Consider the following 12,397-nt stretch of genomic DNA (forward strand, 5'->3'; position numbering starts at 1 on the left):
ATACAATTTGGTCGGCTAAATCCCAAATTGCCATATATATATATCCAATATTTTTGAGTATGTATAACAACCTCCAATGTGGAATCCTGTCAAATGCCTTGGCAAAATACAAAAGTATCGTGGTGTATCGATTCCCCTTATCCTTCTCTGCAATCACTATTATAAAATATAAGAAAATTGCTAGAATAAGACCTACTTTAGCTATACTGTCCTCTGCAGAAAATAAAGGAAGTATCTAAGAGCTTGCTCGTTGAAGCAAATATTTAATACTCTGTTGTTTAGGGAGGGTGTTAATGAAACCTAGTTTTGTGTGTGTTGGTTGATACTAAGAGACTGTGTACTCGCTAGTGTATGCGTAGGCTTATAGTAGACAGTGAAGAATAGCCTGCCCAATAAAGATGTACAACAAACCAGAAATGGAAGCCTGCTCTGATTTTCAATTTAAATGGTGAATTGTATGCATTTCCACTGTTTGTTCAATTTAAAGTTTGGTGATGTGGGACCAAATAGCAAACATTGTCAACATTGTCATATTATGAGACAAACTCAGAAATCACTATTATAAAATATGAGAAAATTGCTAGAATAAGACCTACTTTAGCTATGCTGGGTTTTAAAGTATAGAAATTTAGAGTAATCCATATAAAAGTTGGCAACAGGAAGGAACACTGGTACCTTTTTTTTTTTTTTTGCAGGTATCTTGCCATGTGAAATAACCTGGATGTAGCAAGTAAGCAAAGAGGACTGTGATATCAGGTGGAAATTTTTCCTGTAAAAGAAGAATTGTGTCACTGTGATATGTCAAAACTAGCTAATAAATCATCTTAGGAGGAATGGTATTCCACAGAAGGAGAAATGAGCCATAAACTCCTTCAATGCTGATGCCAGTTTCTTAGCTGTGTGATAATTAGGACTTCTGATACTTTAAACCATCAGAAAAAGCTGCATGTTAATTCTGTGTATTTTAAGAAGACTATAAGAAAAACAGAATACTACACAAATACAACCTTAATACCATCTTTAAACCTCCTGCAAAATTAAAGAACCTTCCTTTCTCTTTGGCTTACTCTGAAGTGTACCAAATCCAGCACACCTGTAAATTACCATACAGAGGCAAAACAGGATGCATTGCACATAAAATTACATTAAAAAGTGGAGTTTTTAATGATCAGAGATCAAACGGGGTGAACAGATGACATCAGTGGCAATGTCATATTAAAAACGAGAATATTAAGAAAGAACTTAATATTGTTAGCATCCAGGAATGTGTTAGCAGAGCTAATTTCAGGTGGTATGGTCACTTAAACAGAATAGCAGAGGAAAGATTAGCAAATCAAGTGTTCATACAAAGATTAGCAAAACAAGTGTTGGCAGGAAAAAGACCCATAAGAAGACCAAGATATAGGTGAATTGATACAGCCTTAGAAGATAGAAATATAAGATCTGATAATGTTGAAGTCTTGACAGGTAACAGATTGATTTGGAGGAAAATTGTAGATAGGAAGTTAGTAATGGTGTAAGTTTTTCATGCAGTACTATCATATCCTGTACCCCCCCCCCTTGAGGGTACATATCAGGAATTTGATGATGATGATGATGAGATCAAAAGTTATATTATCCTGTAATTTAAAATACTGGCACAAGAAATGATTGGAAAGGCACCTCATATCATACAAAAACTTATAAGCACACAAATTTAAAGAAGCCTAATTGGTTCTTAAATTAATTCGGAAAATGCTAACCAATAGAAATCGTTGTTTTAGAGATACTTGTGCCATAAGGTTTCATAAATTTCACAGGACATCACAGGGAAAGGGGTGAGTAATATTTATTCAAAGGCCATATATTTCGACCTGAAAATTACGGGGCCATCATCAGTGGCAACAGGTTAAATACAGAGTAGAAAACTCTAACATTGGATTAATTTAAAATAGTGAGAGCCATATGATGTTATACATAAAACAATACAAAGGAATAACTGAGGAAATATTGAATTATTACTTATTAATGTTAGAGATGGTTCCCATCTCCAAAGATAAACGCTCTCTTTTTTCTCCTCTGAATGCCCAGCTTGCCTGAAATAAGAAAGGTGACAGATACACAGAACTTGGTAGATGCAAGAAGACTGAGAGGAGAGTGTTTATCTTTAGAACATATATTGTGAGCATCATCCCTATCAGAAGATTGGAACAGATCTACACCGCAACAACTTCAACAAGAACTCTTAAACATTAAATGATATATGAATCTGAATGGTTTCTTAGAGCAGACCACACAACATATTATTGATTCCTATAATCCTAGCTCAAATAACAAATAAACAGTACATAGTCCCTATCTACTGTGCCATACATTTCTGGCACCTTAGAACCAATCTCTAGAATTCTTAATAAGCACAATCCAGTGGTTACATTTATTCCATTCAACAAACTATCAGCATGGTTTCCATCTCTAAAGATAAACACTCCCTTTTTGCTATTACTGGGGTTTATCAAATTCTATGTGACTGTCACTTTTTTTTACTTCAGACAAATCGGATGCGCAATGGAGAAAAGAATGCAAGAGCACCAGTCTTACATCGTTAATAGGAAATCTGAGAAATCTGGCCTTGCTCAACATGGAATAGATACCTACCATAATGCCGGCCTGGTTGGTCGAGTGGTTAGCGTGTCCGTTCTCCAGCCGAAAGGCTGTGGGTTTGAATCCCGTTGTGGGCATGGATGTTTGTGATTGTCTGTGAAAATACTAGTGATGATGGTCTAATAGTAAAATACTAGCAGATAATGAAGGTAGATGTGGTTGGTGGTAGGGTGGAGACGGAGAGTTGTAGAGCAGGTTCCCTCCATCAATGAGTCTTTGGACTCCCTGGAGGTGTTACGTAATAATAATAATAATATACTATGGAATGAAATGCACTTACTCCATCGTTGCTGCCATGAGTTAGAATGTTTATTTAAAGAAAGCACCGAAGCCTTACTCTATCATCTGAACTTGAATCAGAATGACTGTCTTTCACTATCAAAGATGTGAGTGAGTCTTATTCTAATCACACATCATTAAGTTTTTTAATTAATTATTAACACAATTAATTAATAATACGATATTTCCTCAGTTATTCCTTTGCATTGTTTTATGTAGAACATCAGGTGGCTCTCACTAAATTAACTAAATATTTGAGTTTCTACTTTGTATTCAACTGCATGTTGACACTGATGACGACCTGTAATTTTCAGGTCAAAATATATAGCTTTTGAATAAACATTATTCACTCCTTCCCGTGTGTTATTGCATGAATTTTATGTAGCCAACAGAAAGATCTTTGTAAACCCTATATCCTCAGACTAATGAGGGTTTTTCTTTTATGACAGGACCTTGGTATAGCAGATCTGGGGTGATCTACAGGGATGTTTTGATCTCAACATTAGTATAAAGGGATATGGCATCAAATAATGCCAAAAACCATGTTCTAAGGAATATCTGAGCTATTAATCCATCTGTGTTATAGGAAAAAAAAAAAAAAACATGCATACAAAAACAGAGCAAGTGGAAATTACACAGTTTTAGTAATTTAATTCTCTTCTTCTCAACAAGTTCATGGCAATGAATTCAATAAATTTAAAAACTTCATTTTTTTTAACTATATGGACCACTTCCAAACACAAATATACATAATTACACCAATTAAAAAATGTTTATAAAGGCCTCTTGTGTTTTCAAATGATTCAAATCTAGGCCTTACCAACCACAGAATAAGTGTTGCTAATGCCTATGTCATGCAAGTAACTTGTTAATAACATTTTTTCCTTAAACATCCCAACTATGACCAACATCATTCAAGTAGACTTTTCCTTTCTTTCAATATGGAAAATATATCTAAAGATATATGCATATAATCAATCCATGTAGCACAGCCACAGTCTCTCACTGTAGCTATGCCACTTGTATTTATTGAGATATTTCCCCCATTTTTAAGTCTAGGTTGTTACTCATCCATTATCTAATGCATGCTAATTTTCTTTCTTTGATGATGAATTGGAAGATGCTGTTAAAAAAGTAAATTGTCAACTTCTATGAAGATTTCTCCATTACAATCATCTATTTCCCATTCTACCTTCCCTTCCTTTTCTCTTTCTCATTTTGCAATCTTTTCATATTATAGTCCCTAACACTATATAATGTATATATTATGTATGCATACACTATATATATATATATATATATATATATATATATATTCACCTTTTGATATAAGTGCATATTGTGTTAATGTGGTTGTATGAAGATATTCATTTCAAAAATTCATCAGTTTTTAAATCCAGGTAGCAACTAATCATTATCCAATATATGTTAAAAAAACAAATTTTCTCTCTTTACTGACCTTGGTCTGAAGATATTACAGACAAAAAAAGATGGTCCATAAATTATAGACACCAAGAAACTTTTCTTGGTTGTATTCTTGGTTTAATCTTTATCCAAGTGTAAGCAAACAAAATTTGCACGTGAAGTATCTTCACGACTCAGCTACTTGTATATAGAGGCTAATGACTTCACATCACTTTCCCTTAATATCCCATAATACAAGACACACCTCCTATCAGATGTGTATAATGCCATGCATTGTGAGAAGGCCACAAAGATGGTCAACTGTCAACTTTTTCAGATATTTCTTCATTACAATACTTCCTTTTCCTTTCCCCTTTACCAATTTTCCCTCTTTCACACTAACAATTCATTAACAAACCAGTAATAAGGTTCTCCTCCTCTTGCATCAAAAAAGATAGCAAATAAAGGTGTGTGCTCTCTCCTCTGCATAACTTTCAAGCAAACTTTGGAGGAGTCTCTCAAAACTATGTTTTGAAAGACTCCTCCAAATTAAAAGAGTTGCTGCTTGTATAATTAATGCTGCCAGAGTAACTGGCCCTATTAGGACCTAAAAGAACATGATTGTTTTCAACATAAAATAACAATTTAGTGAAACTGCTGAGAAAAAAAACTAGTAATGACTTATTATGTTAAGCTGTCATTATCCTGTACATTCCTCTCTTGGGAATATATTTCAGGACATGATGATAATGATAACTTTTATGCATATTTAGGCAATTAGGTGGTTAATATTCTTCAATGGAAAAAGTCAAAGATGTTAATAATTATGATGGTAACGTTTATTTCTGAAACATATGATTGCTGCATGTAAATACTGGTTAAACTGAGACACATTTTAAATTAATAATAACAAAACAGTGATATCTATTTCACTTCAGCTGAAGGGTTGAATCTAATTTACTTGGAATTTATGAATTCATATCATAATATAGAATAATTATCTTACATACCTAAATCACTAACTGCTACAAGACTTATGGAACACCTGTTAGGCAACATCAGACCTCCAGCTACCAAATAATTCTCACGAGCATAAATTACAGTATCTAGCATCCCTTCAAATAAGAGAAAATATCCCATCCACTCTGACACAATAATATCAACCTGGTTCACTGTAAGTGTGATATCTTCCAATCTTCCTTTACAGAGTTTAACTTTATCCTGAAAGTTATTTTCCCTATTTAAAAAAAAAAAAAAAAAAAAAAAAAACATTTAAAATACATCTCTGAATCAAAGACAATGTTGAATGATTCGCAATTCTAATTTATTGCATAGAAAATAATTATTACCAAATATGAATTAGTATCATCTAAATCTATGTACTTTGTAGATTATATAACCATGTAAACACATAAAAATGTAATATAAATTATTAAAAAAAATGTTATTTGAAAACATACACAACATGAGAATAATTTTTAATATGGTTCAAAATATATTAAAATAATGTGAAAATAAATGCACAAAAATTATAGTCAAAGGGAAACAACATGATAATTAGTACTTTGTTGCATCCCCCTTAGCTTTTACGACCGTTCATATATGGTTGGACATATTATTTACTAACAGTTCACAGCAGTCTTTTTTTTTTTATCAAAACATGCCCATATGATCTGCAGACTAGAAACAAGTTCATTTTTGCCTCTTGGGGCAACTTCTTGAGGACGTTTCTTCATAATTCCCCACAAATTCTCAATGGGGTTTAAATCCGGTGAGTTTGCTGGCCAAGGAATTACATTGATTTGCCTTTCTTTGAGCAATCTAGTAATGGTCTTGGAAGTGACAAGAAGCTGAATCTCACTGAAAAAGGAAATCACCATCACATAAATCTTTCAATGCCAGGAACATAAAGTGATCAAGAATTTCTTGGTACACTTTGAAATTGATTCTTTTGTACACAATACATAGCCTACCTGGACTCTCTACAGTCATACAAGCCCATACAATAACAGAGGCTGCAATTTCACTGAATGTTTCATGCATTCTTTATCAAATGCTTTTTTTGCTTAAGATGCCAAACATGTATCCCTTGATGACATGAGATATACAGAACATACTTTCATTGCTAAAAGTACCTTTTTCTAGTCCTCTTGACCCCACAACAGTCTTTGCTTACACCATCATACTCTAGCTGCCTTTTGCTTGGAAGTCATAAGTGGCTTCATCTTAGGCACATGTGATTTAAAACCCAGTTTGTGAAGTCATCTCAATGTCATAGATTTAGACATAGTCACAGGCTTAGTTCTTTCCATCTCCTGTTAAAATACCTTACACTTCAGAAGATTTTTTTTTCATGATATTTTTCAATCTCCTCTCATCTCTTGATGTAGTTCGACTGCTACTGCAACAATTATTTTGAAAACTCTGGTTATTAGAATACTGTCTCAATATTCTACTCATGCATCTTTGAGAACATTTCAATTCCTTAGCTATAAACTGTTGAGTTTGGCCTTCTTTGTGTAGAAACGCCATACAAAACTTCTTAGCTTCTGATATGTCACTCGTTCGACCCATGTTTAGCAAATGATTAACTGAAATACATGCGTAAACAATTCCTCACACACAAGTCAGTCCTGCAGGTATTGAAATATATGCTATTTCTATGCTCTCTTCAAAACCAATCAGAAAAATTTGGAATAATCTAATATTTTGAACCACATAAAAAATTATATAATTTTGTGAATGTTTTCAAATAACAGTTTTCATCATCATCATCATCATCATCAAATTCCTGCCATGTACCCTCAAGGGGTGTACAGGATATGACAGTACTACATGAAAAAATTACATCATTACTAACTTCCTATCTACAATTTTCCTCCAAATCAGTCTGTTACTTGTCAAGACTCCAACATTATCAGATCTTATATTTCTATCATCTAAGGCACTTTGTACAGTATCAATCCACCTATATCTTGGTCTTCCTCTGGGTCGTTTTCCTGCCAACCTGGCAGAGAACACTTGTTTTGCTAATCTTTCCTCTCCCATTCTATTTAAGTGGCCATACCATCTGAGATTAGCTCTGCTAACGCATTCCTGGATGCTGACAATGTCAAGTTCTTTCCTAATATCCTCATTTTTAATATGATATTGCCATTGATGCCATCTGTTCACGCCTATAATCTTTCTCAGGACTCTCATATCTGCGGTCTCTAGTCTTTGGTCAAGTGTTTTACTTCTGACCTAGCTCTCAGATCCATATGTTAAAATTGGTTTGAACACAGTCTTGTATACAGCTAATTTAGTGTTCCGACTAATTTCTTTCTTATTCCATATGAATTTATTCAATTGACTTCCCACGATACCAGCTTTGCTGATTCTGTTGTCTATTTCTATATTTAGTTTACCATCTTCAGTAAAAATTGTGCCTAAGTAGCTGAAATGTTTTACTTGTTCCACAGGTTTTCCATTCACAACACAGTTGACATTTTCAATGTTTCTGCCTATTTTCATTGTCTTTGTCTTTTTATTGCTGACCTTCATACCATATCTATTACAACAGCTATTCAATTTAGTCAGAGAATCTTGCAGACTTGTAGCGGATTTATTTAGAAGTATAACATCATCCGCATAAAGCAAAGAGCTGACATTAACATCTCCAATTTTGATATCAGGTTTAATACCACATTCCTTCATAATGTGATCCATATAGATAATGAATAACAGAGGGGATAACGTACATCCTTGTCTCACACCAGATTTAACATTAAACCATCTTCCTGTACTTCCTTCATTTCTAACTGCAGACTCACAACTCAAATAAAGACTAAGTATTGCTTGATATAATGCCCCATTGACACCATATAACTGCAGCGTATTGAATAGCTTCTCTCTTGTCACCTTGTCATATGCCTTTTCCAAATCGACAAAACTTAAATACAGATCTTTGTTATATTCCCATGCTTTCTCGACTATTTGTCGTAAAGTGAAGATCTGATCCTGACAGCCTCTATTTGGCCTGAATCCAGCTTGTTCTTCACCAAGCTTTTCTTCCACAATTCTTCTCAACCGTTTCTCAAGTATACTTGCATAGATCTTGCCAGGAACACTCAGTAGGGAAATACCTCTGTAATTCTCACATTCAGTTTTATTTCCCTTTTTATATATGGGTACTATGAGAGCTCTACTCCAATCATCGGGAATTCGTCCCTCTGTCCAGGCTTTCTGAACTATGCAGTGCAGCCACTGTAAGACTCTTATACCACCATACTTCAGCATTTCTGGTCGAATATCATCTACTCCTGCTGCCTTTCCACATTTCAAGCCTTTGATGGCTTTTTCTACTTCAAGTATGGATATGTATTCCTGACTGCATGCCTGGTCAGTGTTTTTTATCACTGTGCTGTCATCACTGCTTGTTTCATTTAGCAGTTTTTCAAAGTAATTACTCCATACTTCAAGGATATCTTTTTCTCCTGTTTTCATTTCACCTTTATCATCTCTAATTCCTTTTACAGCACTCTTTCCTCCATTCCTAAGCTTCTTCAACAACCTCCAGAATATTTTGCCACCTTCTTGATATTTATTTTCTATATTCTTGCCAAAGTCCTCCCATGACTTTTGTTTAGCTAGTTTTACACACTGTTTAGCTTTCTTACATTTGTCTCTGTATTCTGTAAGAGTAAAAGCTGACTTATTTGCCAGGAACTTTTGATATGCTTTCTTCTTTTCCTTCACTGCCTCTTTAACTTCCTGTGTCCACCAGGGAGTTCTGATTTTTTTATCTTTGCACACAACCTCACCACATGCCTCTCTGGCAGAATCAATCAATGTTTCCTTTAGAGTTTGCCACTGAATCTCCAAGGTTTGATTCCTGTTCTCAAACTCTTTCATTTTCTTTTCAATAATATTTCTGTATTTTAGTCTACAGTTTACATCTGAGAGCTGCTCAACTTTTATTCGCTTTAAAACTTTCTTACATGTTATTCTTTTCAATATGAAATTCAATTTTATCCTGCTCAAGACTAAATAGTGATCACTTCCAATTTCAAATCCTCTGTACACTCTGGTGTCCTGCACCAGGGAGAAAACATCACTATCAACAATAACATAGTCAATGAGACTTTTCTTATTCCTAGCCTCTTCTCTCCATGTGAATTTGTGCACATTTTTATGTTGGAACATGGTGTTAGTAATAACCAGTCCATGTCCTGAGCAGAAATCCAACAGATATTTGCCATTATTATTAGCTTTGCTCTTTTCTCCAAATTTTCCCAAAATATTTTTGTATGTCTCACAATCATTTCCTACTCTACTATTTAGATCCCCAACAAGGACCAACTTTTCCTTTTTCATTGTGTCAGTTGCTTTTTCTAAAGCCTCAAAAAATTCCTCCACTTCTACCTTAGTAGAACCTTCTGTGGGACCATAGGCACAAATAAGTCTCATTGTCCAGTTCCCCATTCTCATATTTGCCCACATTACTCTACTTGAGACTGACTGCCATTCAAGAAGATTAGCCTCGTATTTTGTGTTGAATACTATGGCTACTCCTTCTTTTCCTTGATTGTTATTGCCTGAATATAACATTTTGTATTTATTGCTCAGAAAGATCTCACCAGTTTTGGTCTTTTTTGTTTCAGTCACCCCTATTATGTCGATCTGGTACTTATCTAATTCCTCAGCTAGCTCCATTTCTTTGCCATTCAGGCTTCTTACGTTGATAGTACCGATCTTTAACTCTGGTGATGTTGAGTTGGGGTTTGTTTTCAGATTTGTTCCAGTAGCTGACTTTTCGCTGTTCGCCCTGGTTCCCTGGCAAAAACAACGGGGGCCTTGTTTAACCGGGCGACGCCCCAGCCGGCATGAAATTTTGTCATGTTGTACCATCATTTTTTATTTTGGTTTAACCAATAAGAATACAATTTGGTCGGCTAAATCCCAAATTGCCAGCCCATCCTCGTTCGTTCAGTATCAAAGTAGATACCCAACAGGGTGCACCACGAGAAGGTGAGGATTGGACATTAGGTCAGAAGCCCTGGTCGGTTCTCCGCATTCCTTTAAAGGCTATGTGGAGGTCTCCTCTCAGTTATACAGCTTTGACCCTTAAGCACCCCTGAGTGCTTAAGTCTTAAATAATCTACAAAGTACGTAAATTTAGATGACGATAATTCATATTTGGTAATCATTATTTTCTATGCAATAAATCAGAATTGGTTTAAAATGCAAAGGCTCCTTGCAAATCATTCAACACATTTTCTTTGATTATTCTAATTTTTTGATTCAGAGGTGTACAAATAACAATGTATGTAAAACACAAAACATAAGTAACAGCACACAGGCCTAGTTTGCTAAATGGATACCATATCAGTTCTCCAACCAAAAGGTAACATGTTCGTTAATGTCTTTAGATGGTAGATGAGGTTCATCACCACTACCCTGCTAACTGGAGACTTGAAGTGGCTTCAAAAAATTCCATGTCTGGTTTCTGGAGTAATTTGAATTATCTAGTGCTTAGTCCACTCATATCCTAATACTACTGTAGCATAGGTTTACAGCCTTTTGTGAATTGAAATCACATAAAAAAATGGTGAAAGAAAAAGGAAGAGAAGGGTGGTTAGTTTTTTTTCTTTCTTTACTGTCCCTGCTGCAGCTATAGATATTTCATGAACAACTTTTTCAGTTAATAACATCACATCGTATCCTACCTTACTAATAATATAGCAAATAATATAACTATTTACACATAGTTTTTAGTGAAGATGCAAGTTAAATCTATAAATAAACAACAGAATAAGCAAATTTGGTATGGTGGGGAACCAGGCGAATAAATTTATATGGAATAAGAAAAATTAACCAAAACACTAAACTAGCAGTATACAAGACAGTGTTCAAATCAGTTGTAAGTTATGGATCTGAAAGTTGGATTAGAAATAAAGCACTTGATCAAAGATTAGATACCACAGATATGAGAGTTCTGAGAAAGATCAGGGGGGTTAACAGATGGTATCAATGGCAGAACGATATCAAAAATGAAGACATCAAATTACAAAAAACTTCTCGGTTTACTTTGGTCTGCTTAGCTAATTTTCTCTCATAATCTGATTTCTTATCAAACCCACCATTCTTGTTTGCACTCTGTACTGCTCACGAGCATGCTGATCACCCTTTTCTCTATATTCACTCCAAAGTTTTTCTTTTCTTTCTCTCTCTCTTTTTTTTGCAGCTCTTGCTTTATATCTCTACTTTATATCCTCCTGACCTTGGGTATGCAGTATGATTCTGCTTTTCTCAAACAATCTCTGATCACTTCCCATGCACTAATAACATTCTTTCTTTGTAGCTTCTCAAGCCATGGCACTGCTCCAAGATGACTCCTAAGTCTGTCATAATTACCAGTTTTAGAGTTCAACATAAATCCTTTCTTGACAGAGAATTGCACATGTTTGCCAACTTCCCAGAATAAGACTGCACAGTCACTCTCCTCAATCGTAGGCAAAGTGTCTATCTTGGTTTGGATATATCTTCTGTGGTTATTATCAGATCTAACACTCTCAAAATTCCTTGTCCCTTCTATAACATGTTGTTTCATGTAATTATCTCTTAGCAACTGTATAAATTCCACTTCCATCTTGCCATATCCCCTTTTTTCCCTTCGATCTATGTCCCCACAGTTAAAGTCTCCCATAATGATTGTTTGGCAGATTAGCACAATGAGTGCAGTGCACTCATTGTGCTAATTTGCCTATACATTGTATCTACATCTTCCTGCAGATCCCCTGGTCTATAACAGTACCCAACAACATTTTGTTCTATTAGCCTCTATCTCACAGATACCTTCAAATGAACCTTCTCCCCAGACCTAAAAGCCTTTTTAACTTATAATTGTGCTGGTTGTTATTCCTCTGGTATCATCAGCAGCACTACCCCACCTCTGTCCTATTCCCTGTTTCCTTCCTGAAAAGACCCTTTACATTCTGTCGCTGTCACTGTATTATTTTTCTGTTACCCAGGTCTCACTGATGCCTATCATTTTTGGCCAAGTAGAGCTGACCAATGCCAAAAAAACTCCTCT

The 12,397-nt window shown here is 35.0% G+C and overlaps 1 protein-coding gene across 1 annotated transcript in view; it reads right to left on the reverse strand.

Annotated features, from left to right (window-relative positions):
• Positions 1-12,397, reverse strand: part of LOC150109074 (protein arginine N-methyltransferase 3-like) — a 154,307-nt gene that overhangs the window by 88,930 nt on the left and 52,980 nt on the right. The window contains exon 7 of the mRNA XM_090405500.1: positions 5,334-5,560. Within this exon, the coding sequence (XP_090261626.1) occupies positions 5,334-5,560 (227 nt within the window). The remainder of the gene's footprint in view (positions 1-5,333; positions 5,561-12,397) is intronic.

Source organism: Typopeltis vanoorti, chromosome 2 (genome assembly GCF_054136105.1).
Source record: "Typopeltis vanoorti isolate ZY-2024b chromosome 2, IOZ_Tvanoo_1.0, whole genome shotgun sequence".
NCBI classification, from domain to species: Eukaryota; Metazoa; Arthropoda; class Arachnida; order Uropygi; family Thelyphonidae; genus Typopeltis; species Typopeltis vanoorti.